Below are 25,066 nucleotides of genomic sequence, written 5' to 3' on the forward strand. Positions count from 1 at the left end.
TTGCTAGGATGAAGGCGGAAGCGCCTTGAAGGCTGAGGCGTGTGCGCGTGCGCGCACGCCGAGGGGGTGTGTTGGGCGGCGCGGGAGCGCGCAAGGGCACGTGGTCGCCTTTTGCTCTGAATGCAGACTGGGATGCGCGCCGCCCTTGTCCCCTTGCGTAAAGTATGCCCCAAGATTTGTCCGAGATTTGCTTAGAAATAAAGTGTAGTGTAGCCGTGACCCATGGTGGCTGATTTGGGAAGGAGGAGAAGTAAAGGGTTAGCGTTTCGAGCCTCACGTGTGCTTTAGGGCACGCACAGACTGATACCAAAAGCAGGTATGGCATTTCACAATTTAGACGACTCTGGGGCCGGGCACACTCCTCTGACCCCGCGGCGGCCACGATTTGGAAATCCTGCCTCAGGGATCTGCATGTGTAAGTGTGCGGTGGACTGCTGACGTCTATATTAATAGGAATAATTAGATATCGCAATAACTGTGCGTAAAAATTGATTCCGTAGCTTCTCCAAGTAGCCTTGTCCATGCAGGGAAGAGGGGGTGATGTGAGCATTACTATACTGCACACCCATCGGTATTGATATCCTTGCTGTTTAAAGATGAGGGCATACTCAGACACTTGAAACTGGTGCACAAATTCAGAAAAAGTTAGGTCTACATTTAGAGGGGCACGGGCAGACTCAAAATATAAAGACCTAATAGGGTCAGTTTAATTACATCCAGGCAAATGAAAAGATGAAATCCCTTTATATGCTCTTTCCTTCATCAAGCATTCCCTGACTGCCCACTATGTGGCAGGCACTGCTAGATGAGATACAAAGATAAGTAAGATTCTCTCCTGGCGGTGATCAGCCTAGGGGGGCAGACAAACGTGTAAACAGAAACTGCAAAAAGGGATGATAAGGGTGCGTACAAAGTGGCCTATCCTTCCTGTATCTGTGTGAGGTCACCTGTAAAGACTTAGCCCCTAAACATAAACTGCCTCAAAAAGATCCAGAAAACAGGGTTAGGGGGTGCCCCATGCCCTTCTTGGGAACAGCCCAAGCCAATTGGATCCTGCAGCCAAACAGCCTGGGGAACCCTCAGTTCTCCAGTGTCTCCTGTGGAACCCAAGGGAAGTGAGGGTCCCTGACTTCCCCAGTCTTCATATGCCCCCAGTGTTGAGAGCAATGAGAGACCTCTTGTCCCATGTCCCCTTCCTTGGTGGTTGCAGAGGGGAAGGAGAACCCTCAGGGTAGATGCCCTCAGACCTGGAAGGGAAAGAACTCCAGGCTAAGATGGGGTCACCCTAGGCAGGGGACTGAGGTGACGAAAACTGCTTTTTACCATCTGCAATAGAATTCGGTCTAGGAAACAGTTTTCAAGACAAAAACAAACAAAAAACATATCCCCTGTAATTGCAGTCTGGTGCCTGTGTCTAGGGCCTTCAGAGCAAAAGCAGGCTCCGCAGTCTGGGACAGCCATCACCGTGGGTTTCGAAGGACAAAAATGTTTCTCTCACCCAATATTTGGGAAACTACTTCTCTTCCTATTTTGGACCTTTTCCCTTCCTATTCTGGACACTAATAATGCTTAGAAATCTGGCCTTGGTGCAAACAAAAGGGAGAAAAGGAGGAGGGAGGTAAGGCAGAGCAGAGACCACCCCTAAGCTGTCATGCAAACAGGACACTCCTGGATGATTCTGGGCAGAAAATGCCTGCTTCCCTACTCTCCAGTCTCTGTCCTGGTGTCCACTGACTTGGGGAGCCTTCTGTGTGTGTGGACCTGTCACACACATCCCAGGGTCTCCAAAATGCTTCCCCTGCTTTCTCACCCGATCCCGAGGGTAGGGAGGGGACTCCAGGAGTGGAGGGAAGAGGAAAGAGTTCTAGGACTTGAGGTGCAGCTGAGAGAAGTCAAGGCAGGGGGCAGAAGAGCAGCCTCCTAAATCCCCTCTCTGGGGGACCCCCCCTACTTGGTTCTAGTTTCTTGGGAAGGGAGGAGGGGTTTCCTGACGGGGGTAGGGGTGGAGATGGAGGGGCCATTTCAAAGACTAAATCTCCTAGAAGAAATGAAAACCCTGACTGCTCTAGTGATGTGAGCAGGTGAGATGAGGGGTCCTCTCCAGAGAAGGTCAGAGGGTCTCCCAGTTCACAGTCCCTCTGCCTGTGGCAAAATGGCAGACAGATGTAGGAAGAGCAGAGGATGAGCAGGGGGTGACGCTGGATGGTAACCCCGTCTTCATTTCCCAACCGTCTGTTCACATGACTAGGAGTTTCAAGAGTTTGGGGGAATCCAGGTTCTTACCTGTCTCTCTTCTCTCTTCTCAGATACTATCAAACCCCAGGTCCCAGACCCCTGCCAATGCTCATCCTGGCTCTCCACACAGTCGTCCCCAACCTCGACACGCCCTAAGCAGTTCCCACTTTCTCCCAACCTGGAGAGAGGAGAGCTCTCCTAGAGAGAGGGTGAGCTTGGCTTCCCTCACCCAGGGCAGATGGCAGCTCCCAGCCGCTGGAACCCTGAGAGCAGGTGGCTAGAGGCACAGAGGTGGCAGCCTTAAGATGGCTGCGGGGAGAAACCAGGCTGCCAAGCCCGGGCCAGAGAGGAGACTGTGCTCCAGGGCTGGAGGGGACCGCCCCGGGGGCTCCCAGCGCTGCATGGGGATGCTGCAGTGCTTCCCTGCACCTCGGGGCCAGACACGGGCAGAACAGCTCTGATGGAGAACAGTCCCTGACATTTCTAGACCTCCTCGGCAGGCAGCTCCAAATTTGACCGCTAAACTTTGCCACCTGTTCAGGGATTCGTTAGGGTTCTGGGTACAGCGCCGAGGAGGAAAGATTGAGCTGCTGCCACGGAATCAGAGAAAGGAATTAAGTCCACACCGAACGACCTACTCTAAAATGCTTCTTATCAAGGACCAGATTCCACAATAAAGCTGCTAAATAATTCAGCAGGCTTGATAGGAAAATGCAGCTTCCCAATGAGCATACGTTCAGTTAAATGAATTTCTTTAAAGGGAACTGGCTATAATGAAGAAGTTGGCTATGATTTACTGTATATAAATGCTAAAGAAGGCAAAAACAAGCCAATCCAGTGATTGCATACAAAGCAGATAAAGAAATGTGCTGCATGCAGAGGCTAGGAGTTTCAAAAGTCTCCCCTGTATCTCATAAATTTGTATTTCTGAAAGAACACTGTGAGATTCCTCCCTGATATTCCTTCCCATTGGATAAGCTGTCATGTGGATGCAGAGAAATATTGCTTATTTTAAAGCCTTAGCAAGAAAGATACACTTGGTTGTGTCTTAATAATATATGAAAATAACACTAGAAATTACATACCACTTAACATAAAACCTTTGTTTTTTAAAGCTAAGGAAATAAACAACCCGGACCAAAATCTAGGCAATATGAAAAAAATTCTGGAACTCAAATAGTGTCTGCTATTAAAACACACATACCTATTTCATAACAGATAAAATATTTAAATTCCTTCCACGTTTAATGAAGGCTTGGAAGGGATTTCACTACTTTTCAGAACGTACTGGCAACTCCCAGCTGAAATTTGATTTCTACATTCGTTATTTTTGCTCATCTTTCAAAGAAACGTAATATGTATCTTGTGCCAGGCAAAATAGTTTTCCTTCTGAGGAACTTCAAATGAAACAAATACTATAAAACAACTATTTCATATCAGTTCTGGGAAGGGGATTAAAGTATTTCATTTCTAGCTGTGCTGTACGTTCATTTTACGTTATCTTTCAAACCACCAAATTAGAAAGCAGGATTATCTATGGGAAATGAATTGAAACTGAAAAGGACCCTCTCTAACTATCTATTTACAGGTACCTGACATTCACAAGTCCAGTTTTGCACGTTCAGAGGGGGCAGAGAGAGTGTATGGGGTCTCATGCCTAATCACAGACTGGGACAATTTTTAGCCATGGATTTGATTTCTAGTTCAAATTCTATATTAACTTCTCAGCAAACATCTCTTCAACTGTATCACCTAAGTACACAGAATGCAAATCTATAGTCAATAACAGCAGGAAGGCATGGAGGAAAGGTTAGCTGGCATTAGCAAAGGGGTTCAACCACAGCCAAGGTAAAAACAGATTATCTCCCCCTTCTGCCTGCCTTTCTTCCTCCAGGCTTGTGAGGGGTCATTCAGCTCTCCACCACACCTTGATTCTAGTTTTTAAAACATCAAATAACACACCAATTATCTAAACATCAGATTTTCTATTTTTATTAAAAACTCACAAATTTATTCAACATGTTTTCTTTCATACAGTGAATGGTCTAATATGCACTGGAGGTCACACAAGCTTAGGTTTATCAGAACAATAAAAGACATATGAGAAATTTAATATATAAAGAAAAAAGTAGCAGCTGTTGACTGCATATTTGACCATAAAATTTAAATATTTTGGACTTTTATTTTAAAGACACAAAAATAAAACCTGTGTGGGTCTATATAAGTCATATTAACAATTCCATGAATGTTCAACAGGACTAAAAATTACCAAAGATGTTTTTTTTAAACCTTGTAACACTTTTTTTTTTTTAACACTTTCTCAGGTTGTGGTGCTAAGCACCATTACAGTATTTGTGCTATAATTATTCTATTTGGCAAGTGTCTGAATATCATGTTTTCTCTTTGCCTTGTGTAAACAACACCTTTTTACATACTAGCACAGTGAGCTGTGAGCCCTGCAAATCTGTCAGAACATCTACAGGAAAAGAAAATGAACAATTTTGGTTGATTGCTCAAAACATTTTGTTTTGAACAAGAGGTTTCAAAACAGGATATATTAGTAAAACACTGAACTCCTGAATTTAAACATTATACGTAAACAGTTGACTGTTTTTAATTCAATAGTCTTTTTTAAAATTTTTGTGTGTGAAGGTAGAATACTTTTCTTGTACAGCTGATGTTCAAGTCATTTTACTGAGAGGTCTGTCTGGAGACCATCCATCCTATGGAGTGTGTCTGTGTGTGTCTCTGTGTGTGTAGCTTTGTAAAGGTAGAAGAGTTGATACTGAGGGCTTTACATTTAGAATTTTGCAATTTTGGCAGAAACAAACAAACAAACAAAAACCAAAAACCCAGATAGACAAAAAATATATATATATAGTCCCACCTGATGCACAGCAGGTCGGTGTTTCTGAAGCTATAAGAGTTTGTTGTCGCTGTTGCTGAACTCTGAGACAACACTAGTAGATTTCCCAGAGCCAGAATCCTTCTGGCTGGCCCGGGAGCGTCCCCGGCTGCTTCACCTCCCTCAAGCTGCTGCGGGCACAGCCTCCCTCCCCGCGGCTCCTGGTGTCATAACTGACTGGCCGCCCCCGCGGCTGCCGTGGGTGTTTCTATGCTGCCTGTGGCCTCGCACTCACGCCCGCGGCGTCTGTCTAAGGATCCGGGTCCAGGTGGGAGGTGGGGCGAGGTCTGCATTTTCCTTCGGGAGCCCCATTTCTGCACCTTGCCGGCCAGCGCACGGATTCCGGTCCCACCTCCAGGCGGATTTGGATCCTATTTCGTGTCCCCCTTTTCCGTCCGGTCTTCCCAGACGGAAAATGGTCCCCGAGGCTGGAGGAAGTAGGGGGATGACTTTTTTTTTTTCTTTTTTTTCTATTTTTCTTAAATAAAGGTTCATTTCTGTACAACCACGAACTCCGCGGACCGTGCACGACCCCCGCTACCACACGGCCGCCTCGTTCATTTCAGGGGGGTGAGACAGGTGGTTCCCGTAGCTCGCCCCGCCGTTGACTGACAGCGACGAGAAGGGTGGGCTGGGCCCGAAGACTTCAGCCGACATTGAGTGGAGAGGCCCGGGCAAGCTGGGCTCGGGGCTGGGCGAGTCCCCGGGGGGATGCGCCAGGATGTCGGTGAACCGCTGCGTCTCGCTCGACGGGTGGTGGCCGGGCAGCGGGTGCTCCAGGCCGCCCAGAGGGGTCCCGGACGGCCCAGACGACGGCACGAAGGGCAGGTCCACCGGCGTCTGGGCCTGTGAGGACGGGGGGCCTTGCGGGAAGAAGTCGTAGTTGCCTCCAGGCCCGTAGTACTCGCTCTGGTAATCTGCGGAGCGCCGGGGAGGAGGTCAGGGCGGGGCCTGGGGCGGGGCGGGGTGATGGGGCGCGAAGGCGAGCTCGCGAGCCGGCTAGGAGGACAATGCGGGAACTGGCCTTCCGTGGGGCTCCCCTGCCAAGCTGGGAGCACGGAAGAGGCTGGGTGCAAACACAGGAGATGCCCACCCCCCTCATACAGGGTCGGGAATTCGGTCCTGTTTCACGGCTTCCCCTTGATTTACTCTCCAGCCTTCACCCATCCCTTCCCCACTCTCCACTTTTCTAAAGAAAGCCGGAAGCGCCTCCGCGCTGCCACCCGCTTCCAACGAAGCCAGCCCCGGCCTGCCCGCCCCCTACCCCTGGGCAACGCACCCACCTCCATAGAAGGAGAAGGGCCCGTTGGGGATGAGTTCGCCTGGCTCCAGGCGATCCACGAGCGGTCGCATCCGACGCGGACTGCGGAAGAAGGCATGGCGCCGGGCGCCCAGCGCGCTCAGCTGCTTCATCCTCCGTTCCTTGGAGCGTCTGTTCTGGAACCAGACCTGAAGCACACACGTCATCGGAGGGTGAGGCCGCGGAGACCCCACCCCCGACTTCAGGTGGGCGGCCGGACCTGGCCCCTCACCCGAACACCACCTAGCCTAGCTCGGATTCCCGACTGGGTGTGTGTATGTGCCTGTGTGTGTGGGGGGGGGTATATGGTGGGGGGTGAGGGTGGTCTCTGAGTAGGACTGCGCAGGGTGGCCCTTGAGCCAACGGTGAACAGGATTCCCGACAGGGGAACCTGGGCAAGCCGCCTGCCCACAATGAGGCAGTTGGAGTTGTTTCTAACAGTTACACCGCCTCAATTCTCAATTAAAGCTTCTAGGGGGCTGTACACACAGACACTCAACCTCCCCAAATAGTGTCAGACACACAGCTTCCCTTTCACGGACTCTGGCAGCACCCTCCCCCACATGATAGTGACAGAGAACCAAACAGCCTCCTGTTGACAGTCTCCCAAAGATAGTGACGCCAAACCCCACAATGTCCTTTTCACACCCACGCACAATCTCCCAGTTCCAAACATACTTATGCACAGCCGCTCACGCAACCTCCCGTTCGCCTGCGAGCAAGGCGGGACAGCTACTCAGAGGCAGAGGGCTTCCCCGGAGGGCGGCGGGTACCCGTGTGCCCACGCACACTCAGCCTCCCAGGCACGTTCACTCACACCCTCGCAGAGCCTCTAGGCACCCGACACCTAACCTTGGGCCCGAATCTCAGGCAGTCTTAACGGTGCACCGGCGCAGCTGCCCAGAAGGACGCCTCCCGTCCCTATCCCACTCGGGACAGGCCGAGGCAGGGCTGACTCCCACCCCGACCACCTCCCCTTCAAACCTAAACAGCCCACTTCTCTTAGGAGGGCAAGTCTCTGCTCTGGGGATTTCTAAATTGGGTCAAGAGCCCTACAAAATTGGGGGTAGGGAGGCAGAGGGAGATCACGTTGTGCGAAACCAGCGGAGCCGATTAACTCCGGGTTAGGCACAGCGACCTCTCGGCTTCTTCAGAACAGGGGTGGTGCAAAAAAAAAAAAAAAAAAAAAGCTCCCAATCCTCGCCACAGTGTCCGATAGTGTCCCCTCTCCAGTCTCATGTTCCCTGTCCCTCCCCCTCCACCACCGCTGTCACCCGCCTTGGACTGGAAAGAGGAGGAGGCATAGGGATTTCCAGACGCTCTATGAATCAGGCGGAGCTTCAAAGGTTGAGCCGGATAGGGGTGTGTCTGGGTCTCTCCCCTCCCTCTCCGCCAGCCTCCAGGGGCTCGCTCCGCTCCTCAAACTGGCCCCCACCCCTGCGCAGCCGGCCGGGTGCCAGCACGGAATTGCCAGGTGGGCCTGGCGGGGGGCGGGGGGACTGAGTGGCACGCCCGGGCCCTGACCTGGATGACGCGCATGTTGAGGCCAGTCTCCTGAGCCAGCTGCTCGCGGATGTGGCGCGTGGGCTTGGGCGTAGCAGCAAAGGCGGCCTTCAGCGTCTCTAGCTGTTTGGCTTTAATAGTGGTGCGCGGCCCTCTCCGCTTGGCCCCCAGGTTCTGGTCGTCGTTCTCATTGCTGCCACCTTCCTTGTCAGACACATTGGCGCTCTCCGAGTCCTTGGCGTCGTCCTGTGACGGGTCTTGGGAGTCCGGAGACAAACTGGGGTCACTGCCGGTGGTGGCTGGGTAGAGGCAAGGGACAGGTGAGCAGCGGCCTTAGCCGGCCTTCCTCCCCCAGGACCCGCCCGTCCCTAACAAGCCGGGAATTAGGGCCTCACCCGAGTGGAGGCTGTTCTCTTTGGCGACACTGCTGTTGCTTAGGTAATCCTCTTTGCAGACGAACTTGTTCTCATCGATGATGTAAAGCTCCTCGCCCGTGGAGAGCTGCTTGTTACACATCATACAGGTGAAGCAGTTCAGGTGAAACACTTTGCTCCGCGCTCTCCGCACCAGGTCGCTAGGGGAGATGCCCTGCGCACAGCCCGCGCATTTGGTACCAAAACACCTGCAGGGAGGCGGGTTGGCGAGGACCAAGGAAAGACAGCGGCCGGGAGAAAGGCGGTAGAGAAAGAAATCGGAAGTGGAGGAAGAATAGGAAGGGGAAAAAGAAGAGAGACATACACAAAAAAAAAAGAAAAGAAAGAGACAGATGTCGATTAAGCAAGCAAGAAGGTAGAAAGAGAGGGCGTTGGGCACCAAAGGAAAGTCAGAGAGAAGATACACATGGTTAGAATTGTACAGTGAGGAGCCCAAGCTGCCCCCACCCCTAACCTCACGCCCAGTGTTGTCCCAAAGGGAAAAAGCGCTGCTGAAGAAGGCAGCAAGTCGGCAAAGGGAAGGTGGAGAGAGGCACTTATTTTCCAATTAGATCCGGAGAACAAAATTAGATCTCCATGTAAGATGGAGTGCAGGCTTTTCTACGTATCGCCTCTCATTTGCCGAAAAAGAACCCGCGCACAGACTAGGGGTTGGCAAGGTCCAGTCCCGCCGAAACTAAACAAACAGCCGCAGAGAGACCAGACGGCTGAAGACAGGCCTCCATGTTCAAGCCCAAAGCCCAGCAGGCTGGCACAAGCCAGAACAGTGTGGGGACTCTAGGTGCCGGCCGCGCTTCGCGGGAGCCAGGCCTCTGGGGCCCACTGGCAGCCGGCACCATTCGCCCTTCCCCGGCTTGGCTCCTGCCGGTAGCGGGAGACCTGGCACCGCCGGCCGAGGCCCAGAAGCTCAGCCTGTGCTTCCTCTCGGCAATAGCAGCGGAGATTTGCTCCACGGTCCGCCCCAGCCAGAGCTGCGCATCCCGGGAGGCACTGGGGCAGTGCGTCCTGGGCTTCTGAGCAAAGCGACTCGGGTGGCTTTGAATTCTCACCCCACCCCTAGTTTGATCTGTTACCACAAACTCAGAGGAAAGCAGAGACCAAGTCAGCCAAGTAAACTGGGAGACTTCCAACCCGCGCAGGGGAATTTCGATTGAAATTCGCTCCAGGTCTCTGTTGATGTGTGTATGTGTGCATTTGGTGGCAAGGTAGTGAGTTTAAGAGGATACAACTAAAATGCTAAACGGTGGAAAGTTGTCGGGAGAAGTCTCCTGGCTCCGACCAACCGGGTCCGTTTTCTCCCTGAGCAAGTGACGGGCAGTGCCTAGGACAGCTCCGAGTGGAGCCTGCGCCTCAGAGCCGAGGTCGGCGTTGGGCGGAGGCCCAACCTCCCGCCAACCTGGGCAGCTGATGATGGTCTTCGCGGAGGCTGAAGCCTCCGGCACTTCACAGGTTACCGTGCAGCAGTGTGCGCGGGCCGGTGCTGGAAGGCCTATTCAGGTCTCGGGAAGACCCTGGGGCGTGCAGGCTACGCACCCAGGCCGAGCTCTTCCCCACCGCTATCACGGCAGGCGACTCGGACACTCCATGCAAAAGGCTCCGCGGTTCCTGCCATGACTTCTCGGAGACGGAAAAGGCAGTGGCATGGAGCTAGCCCAGGCTTCTAAGCTCAGCCTGGAGGACGAGCAAACCCGGGAGGCCCAGAGAATGCAGTTGATGGCAGGCTCGGCGAGGGGAAAGACGGGAGCTGGGGCTACATCGCCTGAGGCTGAGATACCTCCTTCCAAGCTTGGAGGGGCTTCCGGCTCAGAGGCAGGCTCGGACTCTTTTCTCCCAGGCACGTGCAGACAAGCCTGGACACACAATTTCCAGGACGCAAGCAGGCCGCGTCCCGGGCGCCCAGCGCGCCAGCTGGCTAAGAGGCGGGCGCCCCCGGGACTTGGCTGCCCTCTCCAAAGGCAGCTCGTAACGCGGCCCCCGTGGCCACGCTGACCTCTGATCCGAAGCTGGCCGGGAAAGGCCCGCGGGGAAGGACCAGCAGAGACGCGCGAGGTAAGTACTCACCGGAAGAAGTCATTCTTGCAGTAGAGCTTGCCTTCCCGGGAGAAGCACTTCTCGGTCAGGTTGCATTTACATTCACAGCACTGGACGCACTTGACGTGCCAGGCCCTGTCCAGCACGTTCAAGAGGAAGCGGTCCAGGATGGGCCTTTTGCAGCCGGCACAGTGCACCATGGTCTTTGGTTTGATCGGGTGAGGCCCGGAGAGACAAGAACAGGTAGAGCCGAGGGGGTGACTCTCCAAGACGACCGGCAGAACTCCCCAGCCACTCCAAACAGGGGAGACCTGGCGGTGCAAACCGAAACCCGCACGGGAAAATCAAAAAGAGAGAGGAGGCTGATGCGCGGCAGGCTGCTGGGTGGAGTGTGCAGCCCGGTAGTCCCAGGGCCCTGGGTCACAGCAGCGCCACCGCAGCTCCTGGGGCGAGGAAGAGCCTCAGGCGGGCGAGAAAGCGGCTCTTCTGCCCAGAGCCCTCAGAGGCGTGAAGTCGCCGAGAACGGCTACGGGAATGGAAATAAATAAAACGGAGATGGAGAAGGAAGAGGACGACGGCGAGCTCGGGTTGCAGGGAAAGCGCCGCTGAGTTTTCTCGGGCTTGAGGTAGAGCTGTCAGAAGTCAAAGTGCATCTGCTTTTGTCGGGGTAAGAAGGCGGGTGTGTGTGTGCCGGGCTGCCCGCCACCGGAATTTCCCCTCCTCTTTTTATAAAAGAAAAGAACAAAACGAGTAGAGAACCTTTGGATCCTAAACTGCCGGCATCGCGCAGCGGGTCGGGACGCGCTGGGCGCCCGCGGTGGGCCTGGGGGAGGGGTCGGGGGCAGGCCGAGGGGGGAGGGAGGGAGGGGCGCGCAGGAGGAAGATCTCGTTGTTGATCGTTGTTGTTGCTTAGGTTTTGGAGAAGTGTTTGTGTCAACGGAGAACGGAGAGGGACAACTCCGGGCGGACGCAGCCAGGTGCGCTCGCTCGCTCCCTACCGCCTCAGCCCCGTCCCCTCGGCCCGTGGCCTGCTTGGCGGCCTCCGTCTTCTCGAGATCGCCCTCCCTGCACCTGGACTCCTTCGGGGAAGGGGGATCGTCTGGCTCCTCACCGCGCCTGACCGTGCATCGTGGCTCCAGTCGTAACTCTCGGCCGCCTGCGCTCGTAGTCCCACATCGCTCGGCCCAAGCTCCGGCTGCCTGCGTCCAACCCCACAGTCTCTCGACTTTCTTTTCTTTTCCTTTCCCCCTCTTTTTTCGTTGTGGTGGCAAATCTGGGTTTCCTTTCTAGCCTCTTTCCTTCCTTCCTTCCTTTTTTTTTCCCTCCTTTTGCAGCGGGAGTAGTCTGGGGGAGGGGGAGTAGCTTGAAGAGCTTTTTTAAAAACGTCCTGATGCGGCGGCTACAGTTCTGTGCGGCTGGAACAGCTCGGCACGGGCCGCTGCTGTCGCCGCCCGGGCAGCGGTTCGTTGCTGGCTGTCCCCGGACAAGCGTCCCTCTGTCCCTGGTCTCCTGGCCCAGTCCGCCGCCCCGGCGCTTCTCTTCCCAGCTCCGGCGGCTCGGTCACTGCTCCTGGCTGTTGGCTGTGCTCTGGAAGCCCCCTCGCCTTAATGCAGCGCCCGCCGACGTCACAGCGGCCTGCGACCAATCAGCGGCTCGTGGTCCCTCTGTAAACCATTCTGCATCCCCCGGCTGGGGAGAGTGCCGGGAGACCGCGTTTCGAGGATCAGTGGCGGCGGCAACCGTGGCCCGGCGCGGTGCGGGCGGCGGGCAGCGAGGTGCCCGAGTTCCCTCCTGCTCCGGTAAGGCGTCGGTTTCGGTGGAAGAGACTGAGAGAGTATAGGAGTAGGCGCGGGCAGAAGACAGAGTTCTACTGGAGGGTGGGAGTAACCCAAGATCGAGCCTTGTTGAAGGTTGGGGTGCAGCCAGGTCCTCGAGCCTCGGCGCCCCTGGTGCACTCTTCGGCTTTGAAATTCAGCGGGTGCGGGCTCCCCGTCACCCCCCCTCCCCCCGCTTACTTGCTTGCTTGCTCTCTTGGCCTAGAAGTTTGCCCCAGGCACTGCGCGTGTCCTTCGTGGAACGGTGGAGGGGGGGAGCGCTTGGCAGCAGATTCTCCCTCCTTGTCCCTCCTTCTGTGCCCCCTCCCCCAATCCATCCAAAGTCCACTGGGTCCGGGGCTCTGAGAGATCTGGGTGTCTGTTTCCCGCAGCGCGGTCTTGAAAAGTTGATTCCGGCGGTTTCCTGGTGGGGGCGGGGGAGACCGGAGGCGCGGCGACGGGGAGGGGGTAAGGAGTGGGTGGGAAGGAGCCTCGGGTGAGGAGTTGCAACCCCAGCGAGAAGTTGTGAGAAAACTGTGATCCGGAGACACCTTTTACAACAAAACATACGAGTAGGCGGGAAGCTGCCGGGCAATAGTGTTGGTAGGGGGAGGGGTGTTGGGGGGATAGTTGGATAGAGAAGGTGGGAAGCGGGGACGTCCCGGGGGCTCCACCGGGAGGTTGCAGAGGATTGTGGCGTGTAGGGCACCGGCAGAGTGGGCCGGGTCTCCTGGCCTCCCATTTACTAGGCTCGGCTGGCACCACCTTCCCCAGACAACCGCAGTGCATAACCTCAGTTAGCTCACTCCTCCGGGAGCCCACATCTCCCTAATTCTCCTCGAGTATAAACTAGGGATCACTGCCCACGGGAGATGGGGGTGGGGGCAGATTATCCTAGACCTGGAGGTTGGGTCTGGGTCCTGAGAATCTTAGCCTCTAAGAGTCACTCTAGCTAGTTCCACGGCCCACGCCAGTCAAACACCAAGTTGTTTCGACAGCACCATTTCTATACTTAACCGAGATTTCTCTCCGAGTGAAACCTGATGTTGGCAGGGCTGGGCAATTCCGCTTCTGCTCTTTGCTCTTGTTTTTTGGGGGAGGGGGTGTTAGGAAGGAGCATTCAGCCTTAGTGTGGAAAGAAATAAGATTGGACAGCCAGCCAAGTCTAGCCAGTATTTTGGGAACGGCCTTTTGACCCCACTGGCAGTGTGGGCTCAGACATCCCACACAGGGCCGGAGCTAAGTTTGGGGAAATGAGCGCTGAAATACAATTGTACTGTACCTGGGCGGGCAAGGAATTCAGTTCTTTGCAAATGAAATACCCTCTTCGAACGAACCGGGAAGCCGCTCCAGCGAATTTGATTTGCGCACTGTGGGACTGGGATTTTAGGGCTCTGCCAACGCTACTTTCCTTCCTCCAAGGCTCCGCCCGCACTGTCCTGCAATCGCAAGGCCCGTCAGCAGCCCCTTGCCTTGCCGCCCGCGTCACATTTTCATTGGAAGCCGAAGCCTAGGCCGGCAGTGCGCCTCTTAGGCGCTCCGCCCATCTTGACCTCTGGGTGCGGGAGTCACTCACGCCTTCTCCGCACCCCCTCTACGCACACCTGGGCTTGGGCTCCCTGCTGCTAGGAGGGCTGTGTTGGGGCCGGTTATCTCTCTCGAATCAACCCCCTCCTCGGATCTCTCCCAGGCCGGGACTCAGGGTAGAGTTGGGGGTGGGGGAGGGCGGTTCTCCAACCCAGCAGGCTGGCTTCGCGGGATCCGACTTGCCTTTGTGCTCCTCCAGCTCCTTCCAGGAACCAGCCGACCCGTACCCGGTACTCCAGGACCCAGGGAAGCGCTAAGAGCTGCGTGGCGCAGGGTCCTCGCCTTCTCCACCCTGACCCTGAGGCGCCTCCCAGCCCGCTGTGCTGGGTGAGGCCCGAGGGAGGGGGTGGTCCTGTGAGCAGTCCCCATGCTCTCCCCACCCCCCTACACCCCCAGCTGTCTTGGTTCTCGCCGCTAGAGCCCTCAACCCAACCGCCCCTTTCTGGAATCTATAGCGGACCCTGTCCCGAGTGGCTCGCTCCCGCCCCCGCCCCAGCTGGGCTCCTTCTCATGCAAAGCAGAGGGGCCCCGGGGGTTGGGGGCGGCCGGCATGGACCTACGGGGCGACAGCTGGACCCGGCTGCCGACCCTTTCTGAACCCAAGGCCGCCGCCTCCTTTCGGGTGGGCTGGAGGAGGTTGCTGCACTGGCTTGAGGGTGCAGGGACCTCAACTTTGGGAAAAGAGGGCCCCACTCTGCAGGCGAATCAGCTTGGTAGGGGCGTTGAGGGCGAGGGCAAGATGCAGGTTCTGGGGCAACGGTCTCTGCTTGTCCCCGTATCCAGATGGCTCTGTATGCAGGTCTGCAGGAACCAACCCCGGAGGCTACCAGGGGGTCGGGGAGAGCAAATCGAGGCGTGCCTCCTGGCTCCTGATGCTAGAAATTTAAGCCCAGATTTAACTCCTCCAAGGCTACAACACACTAGATTTATTTTTTCCCCCATTTCCATTGAGCTTTTATTTTAAAATGTAATCGGTCACAGAGACATGGAGAAAAAACTGACCCAGCTTTCCAAATTCACCGTCTCCGAAGCCTCTCCGCTCAGCTCTACTTTTAAACCCGTGTCTGCTTGGCTAAGAGCACCGGCCTTGCCTCCTCACCCTCACCGCCACACTTAGACTGCCTGCGTCCTGAAGTACACAAGCGCTTTCTACTCAAAGCTCTTCCAGTCTCCCAGACCCACAACCACGCACACCGCACCGCCTCAGGTGGTGTAAATTCTGGGCCAGGTGCCGTCAGGGTCAATTTTGCTGCCAAGTCATCGCTCACTGGCTGCAGAAGTCTCTGAAGCTCATCCCAGGCACTCTTGGAAAAGGCCCTAGAGGGCCCAAGGAAGCGGCTTTCACAACACAGGTTTCTCTTTTGATATTCAACTTGAGGAACAGCCTGAGAAGAGGGACCTGGCCTGGGAATGCAGGATGGCGGGGGTTGTACCAGCTCTTCCCAGCCGTCCGGCAGCTGGGGCGCTGAAGGCACCCTCTCCCACACCCTCTATCTTCCCACCACCTTCTTGATTCCAAGCCCCACCTCACTGGGCTCCCCAACGTTCCAGAGTGGCTCGTGAGGCCCAAGGACCCAGCTTGCCAGCACAGTCGGCTGCTGTTGATCCCGACCAAGGCCACTGCCCCTGGCTGCTTCCCTCCTCGCCCACAGCGCTCCTGTCCAGCCCACGGCCCCCAGAAACAGGCGGTGAGGCCGTCAAAGGGGGCGCCTGGAACGGAGCGGGGTCCAGGTGGATACCTGCGCCCGCCCCGCAGAAGTGAGGCGCAACCAGACACCGCCGTCCAGGAAGAGGCGGAGGGAGCGAGTCGGACGCTTCCGTGTCCTTGCCAATCCCGGTGGCAACGCAGACTTGAAAACTCCGCACGGACTCGGTGAGGACGCCACACGTGCGACGCAGGAAACTGGCTTGCGTCCCTCAGAACTTATCGGATCTCTCCCGCTCACTCCTTGCCCTCTCTCATTTGCTCCTGCTGCAGGGTACCTTATTTTCCCTCCCTCACTCTTTCCTGCAAATGACCTACTTGTGTGCACCACTTTAGAGTTTTTGTCAGTATCCGTCCTGAAGCACAGAGTAAGGGGGGTTGGTATTGATCTCCTTTTTCCCAGGGCAGAAACCAAAGTTAGGGGGTTTGCCCGAGATTCCTCAGTCAGTGCGCTACTGCAGGCGAGAAGTTTGGGGGGCTTGTCACCCTGCTCCTTTGTGTACTTTGTCCCGGCCACTTTTTCCAAGGCCTGGGTCGGGGGAGGCGGGGACCTCGAGGCCGGGAAAGGGCAGCATCCGGCCAGGCCTTCACGGTGTGCGCTTGGGCTGCATAAACAACGCCGGCTTCCCACGAAGGCTGGAGGCAACCTGGGCACGGAGGCGCGGAGGGAGGTCGAGCGTGGTGATCCCAGATGTAAGTCAGCACCGCGCCGCGCAGCAAAGACAGGACGTGGGTAGTCTAGGTAGGGAGAAGTTGAGCCGGAGAAGGCAGGACACAGAGAGAGAGAGACATAAGGGAGGGGAGAGAAATGGGATCAGCGAATGAGGGCAGAAACCCCCCAAAAAGAAGAGAAGGAATGCCTGAAAGTAAGCGGGGGAAAAGGAGGAAAGACATACTGGGGGAAACACGTGGAGTAGTGGAGGAAAAGAGAATCAGAAAGACACCCAGCAGGAGCAGCAGCAACAAAAAAGCGGCGGGGAGAGGCGTGGCGCCCAGGACCCTGCAGGTGCCCAGAGCGCTGCTGGCGGGACTGGAGCGTGTGCGGTGTGTGACAGCCCCGATCCCAATCGCAGGCGGGAGAAAAGGAGGCGGCGTGTTTGGTGCGAGACTCAGCGCCCGTGGAAAAGCGAGTGAGCGGCTCTGGGCAGGAATCCAACAAATAAATAAAACGTCTAAGACGGCGTGACAACAATGTGTATTTGGGTGCGTGCCCGTGTTCCTCTGTCTGAACACACTCACACCCGGTAAGGAAGACAAACGGGGCTCGTGCCTCCCAGTAATTAATCCTCTCACTAATTGACTCTCTCCCCTTACCTAATGGCGGTGGTCACTGCTGATATCTGGAGAGAGATCTGGTGGAGAAAGAGAGCGAGAGGGTAGGGGAGACCCCAAAGCGAACCACCTTTGGGACTGGAATTGAGTTCTTCTTGGACTTGGCAGCTTTAAGCCGCCCACCCCTTTGAGGGTGGGGCCCAGAGTTCAATAGATGTTGCAACCTCACCAGACCCTCCATGTTTGTATTAATAAAGATCTCCTCAGTTTAGGGGTGACCAGGAGGCCCCCCGCCACAGGCCCTTCATCAGTCTCAGAAGCTGAAATCCCCCCACTGCTCCTCTACTGGACATGGCTGACCTCCAGGCAACACCAAAGCTCCCCCTCCCCTGCTGTCCCCCCAGGAACTCAGATCCTGCACCCCCTTCTTTTAACCACTACTTACTCTTCCCCAGACCTGGCATGTGTCCTGCAGCCCCTCACAGGGCAGATCAGGTTTCGAATGAGTTAGGAAGCAGCAGAAGGGATGAGGTCAGGGCAAGGATGGGAAGAAGCTTCTGGAGATAAACCACTCAGACACTTAGGTAGAGGGACACAGAAGCTCAGAGGGGAGCCACAGGTACCTGGCAGGAGTGAGTCCTCTGGAGAGACGCTGTGGGAGAGAGTGTCAAGGGTGCAGGAGGGCAGGCAGGTGGCCACGTCAGTGACTTTGAGGTGTACAGTTCCGTGTTTCTCTCTGTGTGAACATGGTGGGGTGTGCCCTCTTCTTTCCCCCCATAGCACCCTCAGTTCTCAGGACTGGGGAAGGAAGCAGGGAAGAGAGGGTTGCACTGGGATCAAACCACTGTTAGCTGACTTGGCAGAAAGCGGCCCAAGGCCCACAGTCTGTCAGATGATGCAGCTTTGAGGCTTGGGGTTTGGGAGGTGAATTTCAACCCTCACCCCTTCGAGGTGGCAGCTTTGTTCTGCTGGCTCCTCAGAGGCTAAATAAATAAATTGCTGAGATCCATAAACCACCCAGTCTAGGGAGAGGAAGCAGGGAGGGGAGGACAACTCAGAAAAAAAAAATCCACACCCTCCACCCACCCCCCACACTAAACACACTTTTAATTGTCCCTTGGGAACATTTGTACATTTGACCAAAGCAAATCCCCAAGCAGTAACAGCAAAATTCGTCATAGGGGCTGGCAGTCCGGAGAGAGTTGGGGGTCTGGAGAAGCGAGAAGGGGGAGAGATGGCGGGCGTGCTGGAGAAGGTGAGAAACTTGGCTCTTCTTTCCCTGTCTCCGTCGTGCTTTAGAAAGAGAGTGAGCAAGAGGAATAAAGTTCCAGAGGAAAGAAAGAGAAGGGCATATAAAAGGCAAATCCAAACCAGAAAGAAAAGAAAGTGAGGAAGACAGAAAAAGATGGGGTGGGGGGAAGAGACGCTAATAAAACAGGGTGAAGGCGGCCCCAGGAGGCTGGGCCTCGTCCCAAACCATTCGTCTTCATTGTCTCCGTGTGTGCAAAGGCAACTCCGGCATAAGGAAAAGCCACTATTGGAGCCGCGGCTTTATTTTATATCCTATACATCAGGAGGGAGGCAAAGCTTTATTTTCGCCAAGAGACAGATATTTTATTTCTCTCTTACGGTTTTATGTGTGAGAGATGTCAGGTTGCCACAATGGATGGCTAATGCATAGGCAAGAGGAAGCCGTGTTGGCATGCTGTGTGTCATGGGGTCTTGGGGGGGCGAGCGGGCCTGGGATTTAGGGCTGATGGGACACTCTGGGGGATTTCGGCTAAAACATCTCTCTTCATAAATCCAGAAGCATGGTCAGCTCAACAGGGAGAAGAAGGAGTTTTAGAGGGAAAAGAGTTGGGCTTAGTAATAAACGAACACACAAAGGAACCGCTTACCTTCCAGGAGGCTCAGGCAACAGGGCAAGGCGGCCCTGTGGAAATGCCAAGACCCACGTGGAAATACACACGGACCAAAATACACACGGGCCGTTCACAGGAAAGTATTTTCCTACAGAATCCAATGTTCATTTGCTTCCTTTTTCCATTTTATTATTTTCGCCCTTTTTCTCCTTTCATCAGAAATCTTTTTTTTTACCTCCTCAGAGTCGGTTGAGGGGGGAGTGCTATTAATTTGCAAATCATCTGATCTGTGAAAGGATCAAGATGCCTGTTTTTTCACTGCTAAATCCAATGTCTTGAGTGGACACATGTGTGCACACACAATCCCAGGATGCTGTGAATCCTGGGAGTGTAGGTGCCAGATTTGAATCCAAGACCAACCCCCATCCTCTCCCCTGGGACCTGCGGCCAATTTAAGCCTTAGATCCCAAACTGCATAATGTTCATATTTTAAACCTGGCGAGAAGGAGGAGATGAGGGGACAAAGAGACAGAGGGAAGTGTGTTCATTAACATGCTCTGTTCAGAACTTAGACTAGCCTCCCTCACTCCCAAAACCCTCCAAACCATCTCTTACAAGAGTCGCTTTCATTCATTCTTATGTCCTACTCTTCTACTTTTTGGATTTCTTGTGGACCAAAAAGGTGCTTATGCCCTTTCCCTCTCTGCAGAGGGTGGGAGGTGGTACCGGGTCTCTGGACAGTGAACGTGGGGAACCCGCCACACTGTCTTTAGCTGCGGCCTTTGGAGAAGACATTTCATCTTTCAGGGCCTCAGTTTCCCCATCTTTACCGCACGGGAATTGAGCCAAATGATTGCCAAGGTCCCTTTCAGCGCCGACCTCCTCTGACCGAATGAGATAATGTGTGAAAGCACTTTGTAAACGCTAAAGCCGGACGAGTGCCAAGGATTATTATTACGATTCTAATCAATCCTCTTTTCTCCACATGGATCTTGGCTGTTTAGCGCCAGCCAACAGGCTAAAGAGGGCCGCAAGCGAGACAGCTTAGTGGAGCTGGGAAAGCTCTGCGCCGTGCACTGAAAAAACTCTGCCTCTCCAGAAACATTCTGTCTCTGTGTGCCCCCCGAGGCCTGGTGGGGAGGGGTGGGGAGGAGGAGGAGGCCTAACCTGGTAGGACCCATTTCAGTTCTCATGCAGGCAGGCAGAGAGTAGAATTCTTCCAAAGCATCATTCGTCTCCCAGTGACTGACATAGGAACCTAATGTGAAGGAGATCTGCAATTGTTTTTTTCCAGGAAGAAAGGAAAGAGCAAGGTGTAGCTGATTAGCAAGTTAATTATTTCAGTACCCCAAGGGTTCCAGTGTGGTGGTAAGTTGTCCAGCCCTGGTGTAATTTCACAGTCCATGCATTTGCTGGGGAGCACCTGGGGTGGCCGGGTCTGTCTCTCTCTCCATCCACCTGCCTTATGTCTTTGTGACACACCTGGGGAGCTGAGTAGGGGCTGGGGGAGTAGATGGTGCCACGTATATATTTGGCTCAGGCAGCAGGTGAGGGGGGGCCAGACAGAGAACAAGGTAGAGGAAGCCTCTATCTCTACCGAGTGTTTAATTATCTGGCCCTTCGTTCTTCCTAAAAAAAAAAAAAAAAAACAACAAAAAACTTCTGTTGAATAAATATTAATGAAGCAGGTTATCAGAAAGTGCAGTTGCTGTGAGGTTATTTCCCCAGACTTGGCGTGGAAAGAAGTGGGGTTGGAGGGGCCCTTTTGCCTCTCACCCCACTCCTAGTCCTCGCCCACTCTCCAGTGCTCATATTTGCTTTCCCAGCTCTGGCCGCCACTTGGTCTGCGGTGGCTTCATCCAATCTCCCTTCAAGAGCTGATTTCCCCTTGGGGGAAGGGGAGGGAGGGCTGTGTGGTCAAACGGACACCTCCGTCGGAGAGATAAGTTGGGGAGGTGAACATGAGCCTCAGAATTGGCAGCTTCTGCTTCTCCCTGCTCCCTAGGCTGGTAGGGCCAGCCCCCTGCTGCTCCTCCTGCGATGGACAGAGAGGGGCTCGACAGTTTACTTAAGAGTGGTCCCATCTGCTCAGACTGGCCTTTCATAAGGGGAGGGATTTATGCAGTGTCCTTGTGCACAGACCTGGGATTTGCTTGAAAACCCTGGGCCTCTGAGAATATTACTGAACGCTAAAATGTTCAGCCACAGCGATGATTCATGAGTTGTCTGCATTCAATGGGTGTGTGTGTGTGTGTGTGTTTGTGTTGGGGAGGGGGCACACGCATTGATGGGTGCTTTTCCCCAGTCTTACTTCTAATCCAAACATTAGGAAACTTTCTTTTTTCCTGTATTCACTCAGGAGACAGCCCACAGCACCTGGCTCTGGAGAGCCAACTTCCCGACTTCAGCAGTGTGAAGACATGGTGATACTTTTTGGCACCGGCAATCAAGCAGGTTGGCTGGTATCACTGCTGGCGGAGAGGGGCCGGGGGCTGTCTGGAAAGAGAGTTCTCATGACTGTTCTGCTGTGGGTGGCAGAGGATTTGGGGAGAGGGATGTCTAATCGCTGTTCCAATTAAGCTGGCTGTCTTTACCTCCCAGGCATCCGGGGTCTCAGCAGGAGGAAGTCAGAGAAACTGAGAACACAGGAAGGCAGGTGTAGCGAGTTCCTTGTCTCAATCTTGGTACCACCAAGCCAAAATGAAGCCCAGAGATCCCAGAGAACAGGGCTTGGAGGTCCCGTATGGGATCTTGACCTCTTTTCATTGCCCAGTGGCTGGTAAGTGAGCGTTTTCAGCTTATATGACCCTCATTGGTGGTTCTACCATTTTCTTGCTTATGTTCTAGTTTGGACCCTAGCCTCCACAGCTCTGGAGTTTTTCTTTTCTCGCATGCCATTCGTAATTTAGCCAGCGTTTTAGGCCATCGGTCAGCACGTGTTCTGAATGGGGGGCCGGCAGGCCTGTACCTATGTGCAAGGTTGTTCTCATTTGGGCTCAAGGGAGGATATAGTTTCCCCTTAAAAAAAGAGAAGCAGGGAACCATTTCTATGAATCTTTTGATGAAGGATTTACTACCAATTTGATAAGTTCAATGCTCTTTTTACTCATTCTGAATGAATAACTTGGTCAGTCAACCCAAGGGTCCACAGAACCTATAAAAATGCTTTCTTCAGCCTCCCTGTTTTAACACATGCTGGGGCTCCAGCCTGCCTCTGACAGACTGGGGAGGAGCAGAAACATTCCAGAGACCAGGTCTTAGAGTGTTATCTCTCCCCCCACCTCAAATCCTCACTCTCCATTTTATCTCTCTTTACCACAAATGCAGAGACCTCCTAGGGACGTGTGAAGGGATGGGTTTTAATCAGGTTTGGGGAAGGAAGGGGCCTAAGTTGAGCCCTAAGAAAGAGGGAAACCATAGGAATTTTTCAATGATGCCCCGCTGTTACATCTCTCATGTGTTGTATATTGCATCCCACAGAGTATGCATTTGTGGCAGTAAACTACAGTGTATACCTACGGTGTATAGGTTAGCATTTCCCAAATGCTGCTTGGCCGAAACAGTGTTAAATAAAATTGTAAGAAATGCTACCAGGGCCTTGCATGGCTTATTTAATTCTATCAATGATACACAATGTTAGTGTGTAGCATCTTAGTTGGCACAATATCACGTTTCATTTCTATATGCCAGATATATTTAAGCATGAAAGATACCATTTTTGCACACATGTATTTCCTGGCGATTCCCTAGGAGAAATGTGATGGAAACGGCAGAAACCTTTTCTCTCTCCACATAAACTTGTACCCCGAACACACAGATCGCCGGTCACATGCACTCACACGGCCGGCTGTCCCCTTACGTATTGTTATAAACAAGCCTCCACTGGTAAATGGAAATGTAGATTCCGTGAGTGTAGGTCCAGCTTTATGCACACGTGCGCAATTATGGACACATATACCAGCATTTTAGAACTTCTGCTACATTTACACATATTTCCTCACATACCTACATTGCTGCGTAGACGGATGCTGATGGAAACGTGTGTTCCCACATGTAGATATTTACACGTACACATGTAAGTGGTCTCACTGTGAGAGGCCATGTGCTGGAGAATCCTCTGTACGGGCTCCTATGTGAGTGTGCATCTATGTGCATGTGACGTTTGCACACACACACTCCTATGCCCCTGCTCTTGGGTATACACTCCAACACTCCATGTGGCCAAGGTGCCACAGATGCCCTGCTCCCCCTCCCAGGCTCCAGACCTGGCGGACAGTGTTTGAATTGGATGTTTGCCCTGGATGAGCCCTGAGGCCTTCGGGTTGGGGGTCCAGGAGGAGCAGGGTCAGGGTCAAGATGCCAGCTTGCCTGGCCTCTGGTGAAAATAATATGAAAGTGTGGGAATAGGAGGAAGGGTTGGGTAGCTGGTCTCTGCAGATGCCTCCAAAAGAGAATCAATCTTTTATTTGCTCATTTAACAAATGTGACAGGAGACCTGATTGGCTTCTGTGGTTCTGGTTCTGCTGCCAGTGATAATGTGTGAACCTTAGGTAACCTGCTCTCTGAGCCTCAGTTTCTACATCTGTTAACTGAAGTATTGGCCTAGACTAGTGGTTCTCAACCCAGTAGAATCATCTGGGGAGCTTTTTAAAAATACAGACACCTGGCCTCCACCCCAAACCAACTAGATCAGAATCTCTGGAGGTGGGTACCTGGCATTTCATTTTTTAAAAAGTGCCCCAGGCAATTCTCTATTCCACCAACATTGAGATCCACTGACCTAGATGTTCTCCAAGGCTCTTCTAGCTCCCAAACTATGCCACGGAAGCCCTTTTATTTATAAAGCACCATGTTGGACACGAGGGTACTCTGCCAAAAGTTCTAATTCACTTGTATAAGATCGTAAAAAGCCATTAAAATGATTCTTCTTTCAGTTCAGGAAGAGGATAATTTTTGAACAAACTACATTTATGCTGGAAAAACTCAACACCTGCGTTTCCAGCTCTTTGTTCCCTTCCATCTTTGTCCCAATCTTCTGTCTATTAATTATATGCCATCGATGCAGATAGTATAAGTGGGTCCCTGATAAATGTGATCAATACCTTGCTAACTGCACATATTTCCTGTCTAGCTCCTCACCCAGCCTGCCCGGGGAGTGGGGTATTTTTAGTAGGGTAAATGAGGAGGCACAGGCCTCCAGGGGAAAGCCTCTCCCTCCCCCAGCCCGAGGCAGAGAACACCAGCCCCCAGGCCCGCGCCCCAGTTCCGGAGGCTGGTGTGCCAGCTGAAGAAAAGCCTTGAGCTGCGTGTCCTAGAAAGCTGCTCTCAGACTTGGGCCTTTGGGAATCCTACCTTAATATTTTCCAACAACAGTTCCCCAGGCAGAGCCGGTTCCTCTTGAAAACAAATCTGCTCGCAGCCGCTTCTGCTGGAAGAGGCTGAGTCTGGCTGAGGCGTCTCACCCACGTGGCAAGCGGAAGGCAGAGCTGAGGTGTCGTGGGCTGCCACCCGTGGGCCCCTTTCTCCCTCATGGGAGGATGCTTAACAGAGTGTGGGGGGAGGGAGCCCTGCCCTTCACCTGTGTGGGAGGAAGGGGCAGGGGTTCATTCTGGATGCACAGCTCCTGCGCCTCCATCACTGTTCTCATTCACTGACATTGGTGTTCAGGGTCTCCCAGGGAGACTCAGAGCGGAGTATGGTTCTCTCGTTCATTCCCACTCTCTCCCTCTCTCTGTAGCTCTGCTAGCTGGCCCAGGAGGCAGGCCAGGCTGGCTTAATTTTCTCCTGAAAGCGTTTGGACTAGTTTTCTTCCTTAGGAAGTTTTTCCCAACGTGGCTACTGTTGCTCCACTCTCCAGGTGAGCACTGGAGGCAGTGATAGGCCTTGAGATCCCTGTGGCTGCGGCTCAAACCCTCTCGTCCTCGCATGCTCGCTATTTCTCCGGTTGCCTCTTTATTTTTCCCCCTCTCGTTCACTTTATCTTCTTTCATTTTCTCCCGTGATGACATACGAAATCCAGTCTCGGTCCCCAAGGGAGCCTGCACATAGTGGGGCATCACAGTGGACATCTTGGGTCATGCCCAGTCCTTTCCCCCTCTCCCCGCCTTCCCTTGCAGGGAGGCCAAACTTGGTCCCGAGGAGGGGACTCCGGACACAGCACAGGATTCTTGGATCTTGAATCTAGATCCAGAGCCCGGCTTCCCACGCCTGTGCCCCTTCCCAGGGCCCACCTCCCCTTAGGCCTGGGGAGCATCACACCCCAGGACGTGATGGATTTCCCCAGGCACCTTCAAAGGGTTCCATGTTTGTTTGCAAGGCGGACCTTGAATCCTGCTCTGGTCATAAATGTTGTTTATTTTGACTAGGACCTACTGAAAGGGGCCTGGGCGTTAGGGAGGGCAAAGAGAGGATTCCGTAG

The 25,066-nt window shown here is 53.8% G+C and overlaps 1 protein-coding gene and 1 long non-coding RNA gene across 3 annotated transcripts; one reads left to right on the forward strand and one right to left on the reverse strand.

Annotated features, from left to right (window-relative positions):
• Positions 1-4,205: 4,205 nt before the first annotated feature.
• On the reverse strand, positions 4,206-11,379 carry LHX1 (LIM homeobox 1). Its single transcript, XM_032498309.1, has 5 exons — positions 10,439-11,379; positions 8,339-8,565; positions 7,965-8,242; positions 6,424-6,589; positions 4,206-6,057 (listed from the first exon to the last, which is right to left on the reverse strand). The coding sequence occupies exons 1-5, from the start codon at positions 10,606-10,608 to the stop codon at positions 5,678-5,680; spliced, it is 1,221 nt and encodes a 406-aa protein (XP_032354200.1). The 5' UTR covers positions 10,609-11,379; the 3' UTR covers positions 4,206-5,677.
• A 693-nt stretch (positions 11,380-12,072) lies between these two features.
• Positions 12,073-24,448, forward strand: LOC116669256. Of its 2 annotated transcripts, XR_004326592.1 has the most exons (4): positions 12,073-12,207; positions 14,009-21,102; positions 21,250-21,427; positions 24,386-24,448. It is a non-coding gene; the product is annotated as an uncharacterized LOC116669256 (long non-coding RNA). The 2 variants fall into 2 exon arrangements; XR_004326591.1 differs by lacking the exon at positions 24,386-24,448 and having other exon boundaries at positions 21,250-22,238.
• The last annotated feature ends 618 nt before the right edge of the window (positions 24,449-25,066 follow it).

This window comes from Camelus ferus, chromosome 16 (assembly GCF_009834535.1).
Source record: "Camelus ferus isolate YT-003-E chromosome 16, BCGSAC_Cfer_1.0, whole genome shotgun sequence".
Lineage (NCBI taxonomy): Eukaryota > Metazoa > Chordata > Mammalia > Artiodactyla > Camelidae > Camelus > Camelus ferus.